Raw genomic sequence first — 21,742 nt, 5'->3', positions numbered from 1 at the left:
TTCCTTTTTATGGCTGTTTTATGATGCTCTGGTTGTTCAGAAATTTTTAAATATTACCTTAATTACACTTTTTTTAGCTGCTTTAAAGTTGTTTGCCAGAGTTTCATTGCAAGTTTTCCAACATTAGCAACTTAGTGGCAAATGAAGTCAAATGATAATGAACAGACTGCTTCTGTAAGCTATATTCACAAGGGCTGAAAGTGCAAATCAATGGAAAGTGCAGATTCAGAGAACCACTGTCTTGAATTAAACAAGCGGCTCATAATAATGTTTAATATTAGAAAAGTTCTGCTGCTGGTCCTTTTCCTTCCAGTGTGCAGATACCACAGCACGCTAAGAGACTACAGTGAAATATATCCATGCTATCAAAATTTGCAGGGATGTGAAATAATACTCTAATAAGTTTGTGGCCTCTAGTTTCATGGCAGTAAAATTGTAATGGTTGGTAGTGTTGTGGTAGTGTGTTTGTTGGTCCTGATGTGGGTGTGTTGCAGTGCTGAGCTTCAGCACCTGTGACAGGCATGTGTGACGTGAAAGCCTCTGGACAAGAGAACGTACACACTGATAATCTCTATACAACTTTCATAAACTCACTGTTGAGTTGGTAGTTAGTTTATTAAATGAAATCATCTTTTAAACGATATCAAGCCACATTAGCTTTCCAAGCGATTTCTGTATTGTGTATCCTGTTGATGTATGAGTGTTTTCTTTTTTAGAGACGCTGCTTTCAGTCATTTTAAATATTTACATGCACGCAATAATATGACTGCAGCAAATGTTGTTAATATTTAAGCAGTCAAACAAACTGTAGGTATAAACAGACAGACAGAGGAAACTCTCCAGAGGAAAAAGAAGAAATATCCGTTTGTAGACAGCACTGATGGAAATCAGCTGCAGTGCCTCGTGCGTAAATGCACACAGCATCTCTCTTAAAGGGGCGATGCTTCACGCTGTTTCACCCACCTGCAATCCATCAGTTATTAATCATATGCATCACTACAAGTGGCTCATTTCAGCATCTCTGTTTGCTTCTCTAAGTTGCAGAATGTTCCATTTAAATAACACACCTGGTACAGGCACACCTGGCCTTTAAAGGGAATGGGAAATGATACACATTTACACCCAAAACACAGCAATGATTAATTTTATACCCAAAACACAGCTTTGATTAATTAAGCCTTTGCACCCTTCACACTCAGATTATGAGCTGTTTAACCAGCAGAAGTGGAGTTGGACATGACTTAAGACCTGCTGCACCGCTCACTTTACTCACTTTTCAGTGTTGCCCAAACTTTTGTTCTGGGGAGCCGCTTTTAAAAGATCACAAATCATTGTGACTCAGTTCACAACAGGTCTTACCAATAAATCTTGTGAAGAGTTAATTTCTGCATAAAGGAACGCTCTTGGCCATTTTTACTGCCATTTCTGCATCACCTTATATCATCTTGATGTGTGTTGAATAAATTTCATTTCATAACTACTCTGCACTGACACCACATACTGGACAATCACCACCGCTGTGCCTCTTATTCATAATAATAACCAACAAAGTCACTTGTGATGCAATATTTACAGATAATCTTGCCGTTTTTAACAATTTATTAAACATTGCATTGCAACTCATATTTTAGTTTTATTCATAGTAAGTGGTATACTGTTGTTTACATTTCTATTTAAATTCAACTATTCATCCATTCTGCTGCACTGGTCACTGTGTTTACATAATGATGTACACACTTCACTTTAAAATGTCAGCAGGCAAACGCCTTGTAGTTCAGAGTTCTGTTTTGTAATTGTAGTTTTAGTGTGTACAAGATGTCTCATTATCCTTTATTTTTTATGTTTGCTTTTTATATTTCTGTATGCCTGTGTGAGCACCTTGAGCTGTGAGAAACATAATTTCATTCCCCGAACTCTGTATGTGGATGTGACAAATAAGCAACTTGAACTTGAAATGCATTTATGCTGAATTAACAGGCCACCTCATTTTTTATTTTCTCTCATCAGGAAAACAGTACAGGACATTTTAGCCTGCTTCATCATGAGACTAAATAAGCACATTTAGGCAGAATTATCAGCCTCTCATTTTTTTCTCTCATCAATAAAACAATAGACACATTTTAAATGCATAATGACAGATGCTGGAGACTTATATCTTAAATTTGCAGAATTTCTGCCGTAGTCTTTCAGTTATTTTGAGGGAGTAACTGCTTTAGATCATGTACTATCGAGGCTGATCTAAGCAACAGTGGTGCTTTGAGCTATATGCTAACATGTTCAAAATAACAATGCTAATTCATGCTAATGTTAAGCAGGTGAAGTGTAGACCATCTTCAGAAGATAAAGAGTTGTTTACATGTTAGCGTGCAACATTTGTTAATTAGCACTAAACACAAAGTAGAGCCAAGGCTGATGAGAATGTCAGAAGTTCTGCAGGTGTTTTGTCATAAATAAAAGTTTTCAAATGAAAATAGAGACCTGATGATGATGCTGGAGTCAAGTCAGGAGATCACAATTACAAATCACCCTGTGGAGAACATGGATATCTGTACAAAACTTTTTTTTAAATTTATCTAGTAGATGTAGATGTAGAGACAATCCCTCCAATTTGTTGTGATATTTCAGTGGTGCAAATGTAGTGGATTAATGGGCCGACATCACCATCGCTGTTTCAGTACTTGTTTGTTTTCTTATTTGCGCACAAATTGGTAATATATGCATTTCCTCAAGATGATGGAACAAGTGTTTCTCCTCAGATTTCTGTCAGCAGGTGAAGGGAAATATTAGTTTGTCTGGAGACTGGAGATTTTACACATAAACTCTGATGAGGTTCATTATATTAATATCTGGGATGATGGAAGGATCATCTGCACATTTTTGTACACATTTTTATAGTAATTTTCTATATTTTATTTTATTGTCAATTTTCTATTTGTGCTTCTTCAATTGCATTACCTGAGTTATATTTTCCTACTTACCATTTTTATTGTTATGCACCAAAACACCAAGGCAAAAATATGTGTAAACCTGCATGGCAATAAATCTGATTCTGATTCTTTTCATTAGCTAAACTTTTGAATCCCACTGATCTCTCGTCTGTGTGTTTTCCTCTGCTCACTGACGACTCTCTGGCCTTCACCAAAGGACCACTATGACTGGGGACTCCGAGCCATCAAGTCGGTGCTGGTGGTGGCCGGCTCTCTGAAGAGAGGAGACCCCGGCCGAGCGGAGGACCAGGTGCTGATGCGAGCTCTGAGAGACTTCAACATCCCCAAGATCGTGACTGACGACATGCCCGTGTTCATGGGGCTGATCGGAGACCTCTTTCCTGCCCTGGACGTCCCCAGGAAGAGAGACCTGGACTTTGAGAAGCACGTGAAGGAGTCCATCCTGGACTTGAAGCTACAGGCCGAGGACAATTTTGTCCTCAAGGTACGGCAAACATTCCCAGCATCCCAATTTGATACTATAATGATATTTCTGTGTTGATTCCACATGTATTGTGATTCTACAAGTATTGCAACTTAATATTAGGGGTGTCACTATTTCAATATTAATTTTAATTTATTTTTTATCTTAAATCACATTGAATCAGAAGGTAGAATTGGCGAGCCTCCCAGTTTTTGTTTTTCTTTCCACCCCCACCTACTTGCAGCATCCAGTGTGTGTCCAAAGAAAAAAACAACACTTCAAAGATGATGCAGCGTAGCTTACAGACTGTTATATCACACTTTAAACCATATAGACTTCTTTTTATTGAATCATTTAAAAATGTAAATGACAGTTGTCAGGGCATAAAACCAATGATCTGTTGATTTTCTACAAATCAAGAGTGTGCAGTCAGCAATGGTGTAACCATCAATGCAAAAAAAACTGATCAAATTGTGACATTGAAATTGAAAATCAGAATCATGACAAATCCTATTCAATATTATGATTTATTGCGATTTTTTTCTTTTTCTACAATATACTGTAGCAAAAAGTTGAATAATACACTTTTAAAGACTGTATATCATGAGTTTTTTTCAGCAGCATAATTTCTATACTGCATAATAATAAGTATACTGCTACACTTAGCTGGTCCTGCTCAGCAAGCTAGTGCCATAAGAAATAAATAAAATAAGACATCAGGTCAAGATGAATAGAGCTCCTGGTTGCATTTTCTAAACCATCAGGAGTTTTGACCCTTTGAGGTTGCTGTAGCTGGTCAGTGTGGACTGTTGAAGCCAAAGCAGTAGACTGAGTTAAGAAAACGAAGCCAGCAGCTCTTAGTTCATGTGAAGCAAAAAATATCAGTTTGTTTTACTGTTTATTCATTTTCTATTTGTTTTCCACATTCATAATTAACAATAAACAACCATAACATACGATAACACAACAAAACATAACATAACATGAAATTGGTGCCATGACAAGAGATATGATATCCTCCACTCTCCCCTCCCAACCCACAAGTTAAAGACACAGGGATAAAAGATGCAGTAAAAGAGTAGATAGTAAATTAGACAGTGCATTGAATCTCTTCCTGGTAGGCCATCCATGGCTCCCAGGTCTTATAAAACAGACGTCAGCTACCTCTCATGGCATAAGTTATTTTCCCTAAAGGAGCACATGAATTAACCTGATTAATCCACTGAGTAATATTAGGAGGGTCTTCATGATTCCACTTAGATGTAATACTTTTTTCAGCAGCTGTAATAGAAAGCATTTTATGCTTTGGGAGGGGAGATTAAGATCAGACAAGTCCCTCAGCGTTGAGATCACTGGTGGATCCATTAAATTAATATTACTGCAATTGTGATCCTAATTTCTGTTAGCGCATTAATGGCAATTCCTATTATGTGTTAGCATCAAGCTAACAGACTAAATGTTAGTTATAATATAGACTAAAATTGATTTAGCGATCAAAAAAATCGTTTCAGGAAACGTAAAAAAAAAAAGAATCATGATACTTAAGATAAAACTATTTTCCCCCTCACTCCTGCTAACATGATCCCTCGGTGACGCTTGTCTGCTGCAGTTTATCAGATCCTGTTTTGATTACAACTCCAAAAACGTGTCACAAGTGTTTCTAAGCGGAATATGAAGCCAAACACAATCACAAGTTATCTGCGAGGTCCCCAAATGGGGGTTTCATCTTTAACAATTTAGACAGATATTACAGTTGTAGCACTTTCATTTAGATTTATCTTAGTTCTTTCCAAAAGCTATTTACCTCACGTCATAATGCTCCACTGGGAAATAGACATTAGTGTCAGACAAGTCTGCAGCAGCTGGATGAATCGGGCAAATATTGCAGAAAACCAACGGTTGGCTGCGATGAGAGTTCAGGTGCCCGAGCTGCTGACCTAATTCCAGTCATTATGGTACATACAGATACACACACTCGCGCTCACACATGCACAATAGAAAGGCGGGTATATGTCAGAGACAGATGAACGCAGGACCAGGGGAAATAAGTGCAATCTGCCTCAGGTCAAATAGATACGGGAACCACATAATAACACTCCATCAATGGAGGCTTGGCGCTGCACCATGCCACTTAACCCTGACATTGTGAGAGACAGCCACGGAAATAAACAAAGAGGAGGAGAAACACAGCGAGTGTGCGGGAGAGAGAATGGTGGAGCGGTCAATAACAAGCATCCACCCCCAGAGCCTGAACTTTTACTGTCTTTGTTTGTGCGACCAACCTTTTGATTTCAGACAAAGGCGGGGGGGTTGAGCGGGCGAGGTGAGGGAGATTGCATACCTTTAGCGTTAGCCTCTGCTAGCATTAGTCCTCCCCACATCAAAGCAGTAATCAGCCAGGGCCTTTGAGAGTGTAAAGCCGCCCGCGCTCCAGCTGAATGGAGGGTGAGTAGGAGCCGCGAGGAGCCCGGTCGATGGCATTGATTGAGCCCGCCATCTGTGTGTTTGAGTGGAAACAGGGAGGAAATCTCTCATCCCCCCCACCCACCCCCGTTTCTCTCTCTGGTGTTCTGTTACTCACTCTGTGGTGTCAGCTCACATGACTGAATTGACAGAAAGTGTTATACCACAAGGCATGGAAAATTCAAAAAGTCAAGTGCGAATGTGTCCATTTAATTTTGAGAAGGACTTCTCAACATGACATATTTCAAAAGTCGTGTCCAGATGTGAAGCATCACATCGTCAGTACTGGAGAAACCGATGGAAGTGAAGCAAACTCTTTACATATTCTTTGGAGTTTTGTTATTAATTCAATAGAAAAAGTTTTATGAGGGCATTGCAAGAAAAAATTGAAAAATGAGAGTGTAATATGTTTAGAATCACAGCCTTGAAGCACATCACGATGATAGAGACCAACCACTCCACACAAAGTAATTTACCTGAAAAGTGTGATTCAGGAAGGATAATTCATTAAGAAGTTAAAATAGACAACATTGAAGATATTTTTGGAAAAAAGCCGGACTTAAGGTCACGGGAGATCAGAATGATTCTATGAATCACTGAAAGTTTATAAACCAGTTGCTCATCTCTTTAAATTGTCACATGAAAGCTCAATTTATTGTTGTTTCCTGCTTCAATAAAAGAAAAAACTTATGACTGTAACAAATAGTTTGAAGCTTCCCTCATAACATTGATATTCAAATTCTAATATTCAAATTCTAAATCAACATTTGAATGCTCCACAGATGTTTTTTGTGCATGTCCATTCATTCTATTTAAACTTGGTATTTCTGCACAGCTGCAGATGAAGATTAGGCCCCAAGAGTTGCAATGAACAATCAAATCAAATATTAATCAATTATTAAATTAATTGCTAACTGTTCTGATAATGAATTCGTCATCTTGAGTCATTTTTAAGACAAAAAAGAGTAAGATTCTCAGATTTCAGCTTCTTAAACGTGAATATTTTCTGCTTTCTTTACTCCTCTCTGACAGTAAGCTGAAAATCTTTGAGTTGCAGACAAAACAAGACATTTGAGGACGTCATCTTGGACCTTGGGAAACACTGATTAACATTTTTGTCAATTTTCTGTCACTGTATGGACCAAACAACTAATTGTGTAAGCAAGTAAACAATTAACAATTAGTAAACAGAAAATTTGGGCTTTTTTTTTTTTTTTTTTTGGAAAAACAATGACTCGAAATGATTTATCAGTTTAATAGTTGATTAATCGAGTAAGTGTTGCAGGTCTCCAGTTTTCATCACAAAGTCATAATTCCAAATAACATAATACTTGTGTACAATATGCACAGGCTCAGCTCTAGACAATACGGGGCTCAAGCAAGATTTTCTTTCAGGGCCTTCGTTATTTTTTCCTTGCGAGGCAGCTGTATTCGCGAGATCACGTGAGAATCCATCTTGCAAGGCTTAAAGTTATCCGTTTGTGTCCGCACCAAAAGTGGTGCAGCCAATCAGCGTCCTGGGTGAGACTACTTGGAGCTATGGGTGTGGTTTTTGGTGTGACGACAGCGAGAAGCACCTATGAAAGTGTTTTGTCTTGAGCAAACAATGACAGCTCCTGAAGAGATTAGCACAGATACTGTGATAGCATCAGTTATATCAGAACTGGAGAGTATTTCTTCATCGAAAGAAGAGCAAAGAACAATGCTGAAGACTTTTCCTCATGGAAGAGATGTGTTCCTTTTTTCCTGGCCGGCTTCGGCAAGAGTTTGATCTGATTGGTCGAAGTTAGCCCGTGTTGGCATGATAGACAGATGGTTCCTCCATTCACCTGTCAAGTGCTTTTTTGAAAGTGCCTGCCCTTTTCCAAACAGTTTCTAAGCGCAACATCCCAGATGGTTCCGTGTAACAAACCATCATATATTGTACTACCACAATGAAGCAAAAAGACTTCTTCTATCTATAAGTGGTCATAATCCTCACATGACCTTAATGCACCAAACACACATTTATAATAAACGTGCCTCCATTCAGTAGATGTTCATTAAGAATTCTGCCCTCAGGCCTTAAATCAAAGGTCTCAGCAACATCCTCAGGGCACACACACAATAATCACACACAGGCTCATAAACAACACAATATATAAGCAGCACACAAAATTATTGAGCGTGTGGACATTGTAGATACGAGACGGACACTGAGAGAGACACACACTGAAACACTGTATATTGTCTTATTGGCTGTAATAACCAAACTAAAAGGAAGCAGGGGCACAATCTAAACAGTACAGGAACTGCAATATACTCCTTTGTCACCCAGGGAGAAAATACCAGACAAGAAGTAACAGACAACTGAGTTTTGTGAGTTTTGGAGTTAGGGGGGAAACTTTAGAAACTTTGTGGAAAGCTGCCTAGGCCTTTATCCAGATCTTAATCATTTGTTCTCTCTTTTAAATTCAGCCAAGTAACACGTTAAGTTATTCCTTTGTTTGTGTAAGAAGTATCATCTCAGTTTCAACGCTGTAACGGCGTGTAACATTAATGTGAAGCTCCTGCGTGTCTAAACTGTGCTTTACCTGTGAGGATGTTTCAGCCGATTTCACCATTAACACTTTTTTTTCCTGAAAGAAGTCAAACTTTTAATGATGGTAAAATTGTCAGATTTTTTTTTTTTTGCAAAAGCAGTAACTGCAATTTGATCTTTTCTTCTGGGGAAACTCCCCAGACTCAATTAAAAAAACTGCAGGGTTTTATGAGTTGTTGAGTCAGGCCAAACTGTATCAACTTTGTGAAACACTATATGACAAATTGTTGCTAATTTATACCCTGTTGGAAATTTGGCAAATACCTGAATCTTGACTTCTGCTCTCTGCCTTCGTTTATTTTAACTTGCATTTTGGAGGTGCCATAATGTTGTATTTTAGCAGCGTATGATTTATTGAACAGTTGCTGCAGTGTCGGCACCAATCAAATCAATCCACTAACGTGATTGACACAGGGACCCCAGGGTCAGAGAATTGTCTTCAGTACTTTAGTCTTCAGAAATTTTCAGTTTATGCTATACAGTTTTTGCAGTTTATCCATTGTATTTGAACAAACAGAAAGAAAGATACAACACATGCACCATCAGACCTCAATCAGAATGTGACTTTAAAATGCCACTGTTGATTTAATTTCACAAATAGAAAACTAAAGGGTCGTCCAAATATTACATATTTTATTTTTTGTTTCATTAGATATTCCTGGGACTGTGTCCGCACCATCCACAATTTCTTGTCACTTGTTAAGGCTGTGTGCTGCTCTTCCAGCTCCTGTTGTACAGCATTGTCTGGGAATATTGAACAACTGCAGCACACTCACAAACCAAATGTTAGCCTTTTCAGTATGCATACTAACTTGAATCACTTTTGTCCTCTGGAGCTGGAATAAATAAGCTGCTGTCTGTCAGTCAAGACAAACTGATGATGAGACAGTTATGTGATTGGCCATCTGCTCATTCAGACACATTACTTGTGGCCCTTTTGTCTTGACTGACAGTGATAAGGACTTTATGATGAAAAGTGCCATTACATAAAACAAAACGGCCATTTCCAAAATAATTCATTTCATATTTTGGAGCTGAGTTTAAACATTTCATTGGATTATTTCTCATTTTCGTATTTATATTATATATTTTGTCTGTATTATATATTGTTATATCATCCATTCTTCAGAACTGGGACAAATCATGTCTTACCAAAAAATAGTTTAAAAATTATTTATACCAACACTTTAATTCATTTTTTTGGCGAAAATGTATTCTTCAACAATATATATTAAGGATACTATGTGTATATATGATCATATGTTTTGGTTTGCTTTAATATTTTTTTTATTTCTGAACTTTGTAGAGCCTTTCAAATCTAAAACTAACAATACTTAATGATAAAAAATGTGCTATTATAATCATCTTTGTTTTGAAATATAATTTTTATAGAAATGTTGGCCTTTTAAAGTTGTGTTTCAGATTTCCATCAACTGTCAGTTTTTTACCAAAAAAATAATAAAATAAAAATAAATAAATAAATAAAATAATCCGGCATAAAAAGCGTTAGCTATACCCTAAGGACCCCGATCTCACTTCCTGGTTTTAAAAAAGGCAGGAATCCTGCTCAAGCACTGGTTAACTTTCTATTTTTGACAAATTCATTAAATAATATTTCTATCAGGTGTGTCTCACCATGACACGTCAACTCTGTAGCCCTTCTAAATCAAAGCTGAATAAGAATTATGGTTTAAAAATGTGTATTTCGATTAACATTAAAGTAACTCTGAGACACTTTAAAAAATAAACCCTGTCAGATTTTCCATCTGACAGAGCTGAAGTTTGGATTTAAGAAAAAATTTAATTACTAGAATGTTGGCCGGTTACAAGGGTTAATAGCCAAGAGTTTGATCTTTTAAAATGTATTTCTAGCATAATTGTAAAAATCAAAACCCCCTCAAAACATAGTTTTGTCCCAATTCATGATGTCTTTTTCCTTGATTTAATGTTGAACACTTTTGGTGGAGTGTCCCTTTAAGTGTTGAACCACAGAATAATGAGGGTGTAGACATGTGTCCTTCCAGAAGACCACTGCTGTCATTTATTATAGTCTGTGAACAGTGTACTAAGCTGCCGTGCTGCACTGCAGTGCATCACAGCAGCCTGTCATTGTGCATCACTTTATATTCACCATAAAGCAGAACATTAAGATGAGACGCAGTAGACTACAGAGTGCTACTGTGTAGTGGCCCATGAAATGCTACATTATCTACATTGCTGCTGTAAAAGGCTCAGTGTTTATTTGTTTACAGTGTCATCAGCGCCCTTCATGTGCTCTAAACAAAGCACAATATCAAATGTTTCACTCTGTGTGTGTGTTAGGTGGTGCAGCTGGAGGAGCTGCTGGCTGTGCGTCACTCCGTGTTTGTGATCGGGAACGCGGGCACTGGCAAGAGCCAGGTGATGAGGTCACTCCAGAGGACCTATCAGAACATGAAGCGCAGGCCTGTGTGGGCGGACCTCAACCCGAAGGCTGTGACCAATGACGAGCTGTTCGGCATTATCAGCCCGGCAACCAGAGAGTGGAAGGACGGTGATTACTGACTCCTGCAGAAACAGCGTCTGACTGGTACAAAGTGTTTAATGACCTCACGCCAATATTCATAACCTCTTCTCCCCACAGGCCTCTTTTCAAATATAATGCGTGACCTGGCCGACATCAGCCACAACGGACCCAAGTGGATTGTTCTGGATGGAGACATTGACCCCATGTGGATTGAGTCACTCAACACAGTCATGGATGACAACAAGGTGTGAGCAAGTGTGGTCTGAGGCTTTTATTCAGTATCAAAATGACACATCTCCACAGTCTGTTGTTCACTAAATCAGCACTCAGATATGAATAGGACGTTGTGGTCGACTCATCAATGACGCGACAGTGTAGTAAACTATTTGTACTGTGGGGAAGAGAGAATAGATGACAGTGTGTGCCTGCAATGCTGAGAATAGTGAAAAGAGCTGTGACATAATCCAGGCTAACACTGTGTAAAAGGAAAAAAAACACACATTCTTTGTCAGTCATATCGACGTACAGCGCACTGTGTAAATCTGCTCTCTCCTTCTGTCAGGTGCTGACTCTGGCCAGTAATGAGCGGATCCCTCTGAACCCCACCATGAGGCTGGTGTTTGAGATCAGCCACCTTCGCACTGCTACCCCCGCCACTGTATCCAGAGCAGGTAGTCCTCGCTCTCCATTCTTTGTCTCATCCTTTTACTTGGCAGTTTTCACAAGGTTGTGGTTGTATTGGATTTATTTTCAAATGTGCCTTTGCAGTAAGGCGCAGTTATTAACCAAGCAACTGCTCAGTGGCCTCAGACCCACAGGGGCCAAAAGAGGTCCAACTTTGCTGCGTTCATGTCAATATTTTGTCCAAGTCCCTCTGTCAAAATCTAGTTTTAAGTTTGTTGCAATGCATCCTGCGAGGAAGACTGGTAATTATTCCAGTCGTTTAACCGATCCACAGTAACGTCGAGGTAGAACAACTCTGGAATAAAAAAGGATGTATCGACACCCAGACATCGAATCTTACCAGTTGTGATGTTAAAGAGTGAAGTTGGGGTTGCAGCCTTCAGCTGGTGCTGGTTTAGTAGGAGGATGATGGTTTTGGACCAATAATGGAATAATCAGAGAAAGAAGAAAATCTCTGTGAGCTTGAACACTGCTGGTAATGATTGACCGTTTTTGTATAATTCATTGGCGTATACACTGATATTATGGGTTGTATTGGTGGTAGTGATTCAGGCAAATTGTGCAACTTGTGCAGATTTTTGTCAGTGTGCTGTAAATCCTAAATACAACTGCACAACAGGCCATCCAGACTGAGAACAATAACTGTTAGAAAAACCAAATAACTAACTGCAACTACTCAAATTACTGTTTTTGAGTACTTGTACTTCTATGAGCATTTGTTCAAGTCTGTAGTTTTACTCGTAGGTTTTCATCTGTATTTTCAGTGCTGCAACTAACTAAGATAATTTTTTAATCAAAAGTGACTGAATCAATCATTTGATCATCAAAATGGCCACTGACTATCTTTTGATTGACTAATAATTAATCTACTAATCTACTGCAGCCCTAATTTAGACTCTAGGTTTGGGGGAGAAGACACGCCTTCCAGTTGAAGGCCTGCTATTAAAAAATCATTAAATATATACAGTAAAAATTGACTTTGAGTAGTTTTTAAGAAGAGTATATTGAAGTTTTACATAAGTATTTTTAACACTGGTAGTTTTTACTTGAGATTGAGTAATATGTCAATTATATAACATCATTTGTACTGGAGTACAAATTTTCATTACTTTCCACCACTGACAATAACTAGCCTGGTGGGCTCACAGAGCAATTTGATGAAAGATAGAAACACTGATAGCCAATCAAAAAATGTAATAGGCTTTAAATGTAATTTTACCGGAGACATACTGCCAAACCGTCATTGATGCTGATGGGGTCTTTGAAGTTCATTTGGTCTTCACTGATGTCCTCTTTGATGATCACCAGTTCACCATCAAATTAATGCAGACTCATTCTCTGTAACAGAATGTTGGATTCTGCTCACTCCTCTCGTCTTTGAATCCTTTCGTGACCCTACATCCGTCCAGTTTTCTTTTTGTTATGTCTCCAGGTCTTTCAGAGTGAATGTAAAAGCATTCAAAGAAATCAAACGTTGGAACATTTGGTACAGACAACTTATAAAAGTGCTGTAACTGCAAAGAGAACTGTCCATCGCTCGTCTGTGAAATATGAATGCGTAGGTAGGATGGGAAAAGCCTAAGATTTGCCTTTTATGTTAAAGTGTACCTGTGCAACTGTGGTTTTGTGTGAAAGGTCACAACAACTATTGAATGGATTGCCATGAAATTTGGTACAAATATGTTTCTTTCACTCATGATGAAGTGCAATAAATGCGATGGTCTCTTGACTTTCCATTTAGCATCTTTAGGTCCAAATTTCAATTAATCACGTTCCCATCAGCCACAGCTGCGCTTTGTGCTTAGTGCTAATTAGCAAATGCTAGCATGCTAACACACAAAGCTAAGATGGTGAACATGATAAACTTGCTAAATCTCAGCATGTTAGTATCATCATTGTGAGCGAGTTAGCACGTTGACATTAGATACGGTGGTGCCTTGACTTAAATACCAAGTACAGCCTCACAGAGCTGCTTGCATTAATCTTGTTAAATGTAACAACTCATTATGAGTGCTTTTATCTTATATGCTTTTATCTAGTGATAGAGAATACAGATACAGTTAACAATAAAAATATAATAAAGAACAGTAGCAGTTAAAGTGACAGGACACAAATAAGCAATAGAAAGTATGAAAGTAGAAAGTAAGCAATATAAATATAAACACAAATGAATACCTGTAGTACATTATAATATAGATGTGACTGTTATAGAAAGTTTTACCAGAACATGTTGCCTCAAACCAGCTGATACACAGAAACCCTGAAGCCGTGTTTCTCTCCTGTGCAAACACTGGAGCCATGAATAGTCTGCGTTATGCACTGGACTTGGAGGCGACGTGGTACATTCACAGATAGGAGGTGTGTGGAGGTTCCAAAGGGGCACGACAACACATTTTTGCTCCTGGGACCCGTACGGGTTAATCCAACCATGTTTGCAGGTGCTGTCATCACTGCATGTGTTGTATTCCCTGTTTCTCTTTCCAGGCATCCTGTACATAAACCCTGCAGACCTCGGCTGGAACCCGCCGGTGTCCAGCTGGATCGACAGGAGGGAGGTCCAATCGGAGAAAGCCAACCTGACCATACTGTTTGACAAGTACCTCCCCTCCTGCCTGGACACCCTCAGATCGAGGTAACGCAGCTCCCCGGCAGCTCTGTATCACTATGAAATGACATGTTCACAGTCACGTCCAGTTGACGCAGGATGTCGGGGTGTGACACAACGTGGGGAGGGAGGGCCTGTGCAAAAGTGGGCCGAAGCCTGACTCAGAAGAACTGGATGGCTTCCCGCATTCTATTGTGCAGGACCACTCACCTCCTCCAACACCTCCATCACCACTGCTATTGGAGCAGACAACAAAAACAGGAAGCAGAGGAGGGAGACAGAGAGGAGGAATAATTTGTCTTCATTGCTGTGCCAAAAATCCAGAAAATGCACCACTGTACAGAACCATAAAGCCACATAGATATTCATAGATACATTTGTCATCCCTTCTCTTGGAAGTAAACGTATCTGATTTTGTTTGGTAAAAAAAAAAAATGTATTTTTTTGTTAAATCTGCTACCCTTTCCCACTCTACTGCTGTCATTTTTAGGGACAGGGGATCTTCAGGGGGAGATAGCAGGTTGACAGTTTATGCCAAATAGCAGTGGTATACATCATTTGAAACCTGTGAACCTGAAGATTGATTTAGCCCCTTTCACACTGGACAGAAACCCCACTAACAACCACTAACATCTGGCTTTTGGTATCAGTAGGAGAGGGTACAATCAGAAATCACTCCAGGGTCAAATGACACTGCAGGAGTCATGGATATTTATCAGCTTCAGCTCCAACTTGCAATAAATTCTTCACAATAAAAGTCCCTTGTTATTCTGTTAATTAAACCTTTTATTATGAAGCAGCAAAATCAGGACATGACACCTTCTACGAGGACTAAGATTATCACTCATGAGTACCATAGGCCTCACTGAATTCACAAGAGTCTCAAGTCAAGTCATTTATGTATTTCCAATACTGTAAAGTGTTTGTAAAAATACTGAAACAGAATAGGCTAAAATAAAACATTCATACTGCAGGCAAACAGCTGCATGTCTTTTGTCCAAACCTGCACAGGATTTCAGATATCTTGAAGTGAGAGTATAAAAGGCCATGTTAGTTTTTCACTCACAAAAATGTAGCCTTACTTTGTAGTGTTATTTTACTCCCGAACATGCTAGCAGGAACAAATGGTTTCCTAAGGTCTTCTAGTTCCACATCATACCAGGGTTACAAGTTCTGTGCATTCTTTCTTCTTTAATTTTTTATTTATTTTTTTTTTACTCATTTAAATTCTTTTCTTGTTTCTATTTTTTGCTCTTTTAAAGATAAGCTTGAGTTTTCTTATTCAGCAAATGGTTCTGCCAGGCAAAATAATGTCAGATGAGCTGCAATTACTGCCATTTCTAGACTATAGAAATATATATAGATGAATTATCTATTGATACATTTTTAATCAGTTTAATTATTCACAGCAATTAATCAGTTAACAGTTACATGATACCAGTATCATCACTTTAGCTTCACAGCTAGGCTGTGAAAATGGTGGGGCCTTGGACACGGACGTCCCCGCAGAGTTGAAGAGGTTAAAAAATATATGCCACAATTCAAAATTATGTGAGGTGAAATCATAAATGAATGTTTTTTTCTTCTGTCAGGACAGTAGTTATTTAACGTGCTGAATTAGAAACAGGAGTCAGTATTAATGCTTGACTCGAGTGATGTAATGTGTCTGTCTGTGCTCAGGTTCAAGAAGATCATCCCTATCCCTGAGCAGAGTATGGTCCAGATGCTGTGCTACTTACTCGAGTGTCTGCTGACTCCAGAAAACACCCCGCCGGACTGCGCCAAGGAACTTTATGAGCTCTATTTTGTCTTCGCTGCGGTCTGGGCCTTTGGGGGAGCCATGTTCCAAGACCAGGTACTGTGTGGGCCTCTGGGCATGTGAGACGCTTAAGTGGTTGCATAAAGCGGGAAAAAGAATGGGACCGCAACTGAAACAGCTGAATGATTTTTTTTTTCCCTCTCTCCTCATAACTCCTTCCTGAAAGAGTTTTTTGCACTTGCATTATGGGTATTCCTCGGTACCATTCAAGCCCTGATGGCTCTTATGCAACTCAACTTTGTGTCTCTATTTATGAAAAGTCATTTGAAAGTTATTTCCAGTTGAAGAAATGGCAGATTTTTTTTTTTGAAAAGGGAGAGATCTCCATCTGAAAATGAAGTGGACTCCATTCCCGCTCAACAACACACAGGCTGGCTGAATTTAAATCAGCAGGAGAGCCGTGGCGAGCAGTTGCTAAGCAATCCATTTAGCGGCGTACAGTAAGCGCGTCCATCTAAGTTATGGGATAAAACTGCTCTCCCCTCGGTACAAATGTACTCCACTTTATTTTCCCATCACAGATGCATTTAAATGCTAAGTGGTTTTATTGACTGGAGAGTTGGTAGTGAATAGAGGAGACAGGTACCAAGGGGTGGAGAGGCAGCGAGGAAGGCGAGGATCTGCCAGCCAGCAGGTGATGAGGCTACTTCACTGTCTGAATGAGACAGATGGATAGATAGGCCTGCCATCTCTCATTTTCTCCCCTTCAACTGCTGCCGCTGTATCTCTATGTCGTTGCCGTTTATTTGTCCTCTGGTTTGTATTCACACCAGTGTAAATCAAACGCAAAGATCCATAGCTACTGTACGGGGGGAGAAGAAGCAGAGAGGAAGTCATTTTAGAGTATTGACCGGCCTGCTACCCTCTGTGTCTCTGCGTGTGTGCTCTGCGTGAGTGTAGCTGGTCGACTACAGAGTGGAGTTCAGCAAGTGGTGGGTGGCCGAGTTCAAAACCATCAAGTTCCCGTCCCAGGGCACCGTGTTTGATTACTACATCGACCCCGAGAGCAAGAAGTTTGAACCCTGGTCCAAGATGGTGCCCAAGTTTGAGATGGACGCAGACACACCACTTCAGGTACAACAGGGTGCTTTAGAGTTTTCAAGTCAAGGTTTTGGTGGAATTACACAGATTTCATTTACTGGATTTATTCTTAAATTACAGACAATTCTGGTTAAACAACTAATAGTTTAAAGGTGCATTAATTACTATTTTTATATTTAACCAATTCTTGAGAATTGGGCCGAAACTGTATTTTGATTTTTACTCTTCAATTATGCTGGAAAATAAATTTTAAAAGATCAAATTCTTGGCTGTTAAATTAAATGATGATTTTTTTTTGTGTTGTGCTTGAGCAGTGATCCCACCTTTTTTTAAAACCAGGAAGTGAGACAGGGGTCCTTAGGATATAGCTAACCCTTTTCATGCCTGATTAAATCATATTTTTGTTGACAAAACTTTAAAGGGCCAACATGTTCATAAAAAATCAGTTCATTATAACAGCACACTTTATACTTACGTTGTCAGTAGGTATTGTTAGTTTTAGATTTCAAAAGCGTTTAACACATTTTTAAATTGTTAACTTGTGAATTCTTGTTTGGGACAAGACTGTTTTTTGGCAGAACTGGAAAATTATAGCAAACATAAATTACATGTATTTCATATATACAGATCCAGAATATTTTTTCACCAAATAATTGTAATCAGAGTGTTGGTATTAATAATTTGGTAGGACATGATTTGTCCCAATCCTGGAGAATGGGAAATTAACACTGGCTCAGATTACTGTACACAGTATAATATGGAACTGTACTGTAATTGACAAAGACATTAGTACAACAAATGATTATGGGATGTTGCTAAAGACAAACCAGGAGAAAAGGAGACCTCAGGAGTTAAAGTGCTAATTGATAGTGTGTCAGGTGCTGAAGTGTTAGTGCTGTTATTATTTATTGTAAAGTGTATTTTGCACATTGCCCTGTTGCATAAGGTTAGCATGCACAGATATCTGTATGCACATATTACTGCACAAAGTTAGAATTCATAGTTGTATTTATGTACACATATGTACACACAGTTTGTAAGTTGAGTATCTTTGACAAAGTCACAGTCAGCTCAAGGAACATTTTATAGACAGAACTAACCATTGATTTTTAGAAAAAATATTTGATGAATTAATGGATAATCAAAATAATCATTAGTTGCAGCCTTTTAACCTTTGAGTATATGACGACAGTAACAGGGCTGATATACAACAACAGATACATACTGTGTGTGTATATCAAACCGTCAATGTATATCAATATGTCTGTTTCCTGTGTGCAGGCATGCCTGGTCCACACTACAGAGACTATTCGAGTTCGTTACTTCATGGACCGCCTTCTGGAACACCGTCGGCCCGTCATGCTGGTCGGGAACGCCGGGACAGGGAAGTCTGTTCTGGTCGGAAACAAACTGGGATCGTTGGACGCAGAGAAATACATGATTAAAAATGTGCCGTTTAACTATTACACCACATCTGCTATGCTTCAAGGTAGGAACATTCATTTGTAATCAGAGATATCTAATGTTAGGCATGTGCAGTTAAGTATTTATTTATGATGGCAGGTCTGTGTTAAAATTGTATTCACTTTATGTTTATTTAACTTTTAAGTATTCCATTTAAAAATCGGTGCCCATATTAGGCCATATGTAACCATGGCAACAATATTGATGCAGATTTTCTGTGAGTGAGTTTGGGTGGGGGGTGTTCCAATTAGTCTACTGGAAACCCCTATGCAGCTTACTTGCAACCCAGCAACGTTCTTCCCCATTAACTTTTATGATTAAAATGTCATCTCTAGGCTTATCAGATGAAGTGAAGCTTGGTTGCTAACAGTTGCATTTTGGGAAATTTGAGTAGTTAACATAATGAGATAACTAACTGAGAGTGATGAGTTCGCTTTTAGATAACTTTACATGCTGATCTAAGAGTCTGAGTCCATGTTTGTGACGTCCAGAAATCTTAAAGGCCCGACTGTTTCATAACATGTACAATGACTACTGGCAGCTGAAGACAACAAGAAGCGTCCATGGACGCGACTCATCTCAAACAGACAATGGCGGCCCCTGAAGAGGTTAGCATAGATACTGGGATAGCATCAGCTGTATCAGAACTGGAGAGAATTTCTTCACTGAAAGAAGAGCAAAGGAGGACACTGAAGCCCTTTTCTCCAATGCAAAAGTTGTTTTTCACTGTTCACCCGACCATCTTCGACTAGAGTTTGATTTACAGTAACCTGACATGCCAGATGGTTTGTTACTCAGTACCGAAGGATTCTCACATGACTGCATGATCTTGTGAATCCAGCTGCCTCGCAAAGTAACTCTCGTACTACGTCATATGGTTCATTGATCTGATTGGTTGAAGTTAGCCCATGTTAGATGTGATAGACAGATGATTCATCACCTGCCAAGTGTTCTTTGCCCTTTTCCAAACAGTTTCTAAGGACGACTTCCCAGATTGTTCTGTGTAACAAACTATCTGGTGTATCAGGTTACTAAAACATTTACTTCAACCAAAATATTAATGTTTGGACTTGAATACGTAAGAAACACCACTGAAAAGCTAAAGAATGATATCAAGAAATAACAAAAAATAATGGACCTAACTCAGGGTACTTTTGTTTTTTTCTTGTTTCCTACACATAAAGCATTTGACCCCTTTGATTCATCTCATGACCCCCAAGCTAAGACCACTGGCTTATGTCCACTTCCAGTTAAATCAAATGTCTCCACACTGACCCGTGACTCCCCGACTGTAAACGACTCCATAAATCCTGCTATTCAATTACATTTTTCTCAGCGTTCACTCTTTCTTTCCCTACATTTCTGCTCTCTGCTCATGTATCCGTCTCTTACATAGCCGTGTTGGAAAAGCCCCTTGAGAAGAAAGCCGGGCGCAACTACGGCCCTCCAGGCAGCAGAAGACTGATCTACTTTATAGACGACATGAATATGCCCGAGGTGGATGCATATGGCACGGTGCAACCTCACACACTCATACGCCAACACATGGACTACAACCACTGGTAAGGCTGTCATTTACATGCAGCTATGTAATATATATGTATGAGCAAACATGAGCACATGCTCGGGCTGTCTTCCTAGGTGATTTCTAGAAAATATCACATCAGCGGTGGAATTATTCCTCACTATAATCGCTTAAATGATGGACAGTCTCAGAGAATTTCCCCATGTATTAACATAGAAAAGGATAATTCAGATAATAGAGTGCCAGCAGCTGATAGATGTAATACCCTAATAATTCAAATGAACAGCCGTTCTACTGAAAACATCTTCCTTTCAGTATTCAGACATGTCCCCACCGCCTCAGTTTCAATATGCTACAACTTTTATGAGTGTCAGGAGTCAAATGTGAGCGCAGGTTTGTCTGATTCCCCTTCAAAGGCCTCTGTTGCTCATCTCTCTGACACACTGAGGCCATTCTGAACATGGTTCCACTGCGTCAGACACACGCTGACTGGCTTAGACACGGTCAGCCCATTAGAGATACGCTGGGAGGATTTCAGGTATGAAATTGAGAGGAAGGAGGACGCCGCTGAGCCACGCCAGCTTAAGTAGGAGCTGAGGCGTCCATATCGGCAAAAAGCGCGGGGAAGGTCTGCGAGCCGGGGCGTGCGTGCATGCGAGGCTGTTAAATAATGATTTTTTTTTTCTGCATGTTTGTGTGTGCTTGTGTGTGTGTGTGTGTGTGTACTCCAGGTATGACCGTAATAAGCTGCTTTTGAAGGAAATACACAACGTTCAATACGTGTCTTGCATGAACCCCACAGCCGGCAGCTTCACCATCAATCCACGACTGCAGGTACACACACACACACACACACACACACACACACACACACACACACACACACACACACACACACACACACGCAGCATGTCCTCACAGCACATTGTGTTCCACTGGTTATGTAACACACTGCTGAGCTTACATGTGTACTAATTCCTCTTGTACATGTTATCAAGTTTTCATCTTATTCTCTCTTACCTCATATTATTAAAGCAGTTGACATTAAAGGGATAGTTTGACTTTTTTGAACTAAAGTTGTATGAGACACTTAACAATGGTCAAACCAGTACACTGCTTAGCTTCCTACACCAGTACTCCTGCTGCTTCTCCAGACTGGGAGCGTGTCGACCACCATCAGCTGTAGGGGATACATTTCCATTCCAAACTGTCCCTTTAATATGCTGCTCTATAATGTTTGTAGTTTTTTAGCAACTTTTTTGTAACACACATTCATCATGCATTATTTGTCTGCATTCATGTCTGTTTGTTTATTCGTCCGTTCATCCACTGGAGCGACCATGCGTGCACAGCTGATTGGATTTGGCACAACTTTAACGAAAAGTCAATTATGGCGTGTCTCAACATTATGTGTAGGAATTTAGGAAATTATTCCGGTTTTCCTGAGGGTGGTGGCATATTATTTGCCTGTTGTTTGTTTGTTCATGTGTAATATCTTTAACTGAACTGAACTGACATATAAAAATTCAAAGCACAAGAAAACAGTTGTGAAAGTTGGATGCCACATTCAGTGTTTGAAATATCACATTAGACCAATGTACAAATGAATGCACAGACATGACTTAGTGGGTTTTTACGTGCAT

At 39.3% G+C, this 21,742-nt stretch overlaps 1 protein-coding gene across 1 annotated transcript in view; it reads left to right on the top strand.

The window, feature by feature from the left end:
- The window catches only part of dnah9 (dynein, axonemal, heavy chain 9), a 203,527-nt gene that overhangs the window by 67,591 nt on the left and 114,194 nt on the right, over window positions 1–21,742 (top strand). Inside the window, exons 37-46 of the mRNA XM_084741680.1 lie at window positions 3,145–3,432; window positions 10,778–10,988; window positions 11,079–11,206; window positions 11,524–11,632; window positions 14,130–14,277; window positions 15,931–16,105; window positions 16,970–17,143; window positions 18,392–18,599; window positions 19,971–20,136; window positions 20,831–20,933. Coding sequence (XP_084597806.1) covers window positions 3,145–3,432; window positions 10,778–10,988; window positions 11,079–11,206; window positions 11,524–11,632; window positions 14,130–14,277; window positions 15,931–16,105; window positions 16,970–17,143; window positions 18,392–18,599; window positions 19,971–20,136; window positions 20,831–20,933 — 1,710 coding nt within the window. The remainder of the gene's footprint in view (window positions 1–3,144; window positions 3,433–10,777; window positions 10,989–11,078; window positions 11,207–11,523; window positions 11,633–14,129; window positions 14,278–15,930; window positions 16,106–16,969; window positions 17,144–18,391; window positions 18,600–19,970; window positions 20,137–20,830; window positions 20,934–21,742) is intronic.

The sequence above is a fragment of the Lutjanus erythropterus genome, chromosome 17 (assembly GCF_056507025.1).
Source record: "Lutjanus erythropterus isolate fLutEry1 chromosome 17, fLutEry1.hap2, whole genome shotgun sequence".
Lineage (NCBI taxonomy): Eukaryota > Metazoa > Chordata > Actinopteri > Lutjaniformes > Lutjanidae > Lutjanus > Lutjanus erythropterus.
The sequence above is the reverse complement of the archived record's forward strand: the minus strand, read 5'-3'. Positions and strand labels throughout refer to the sequence as shown.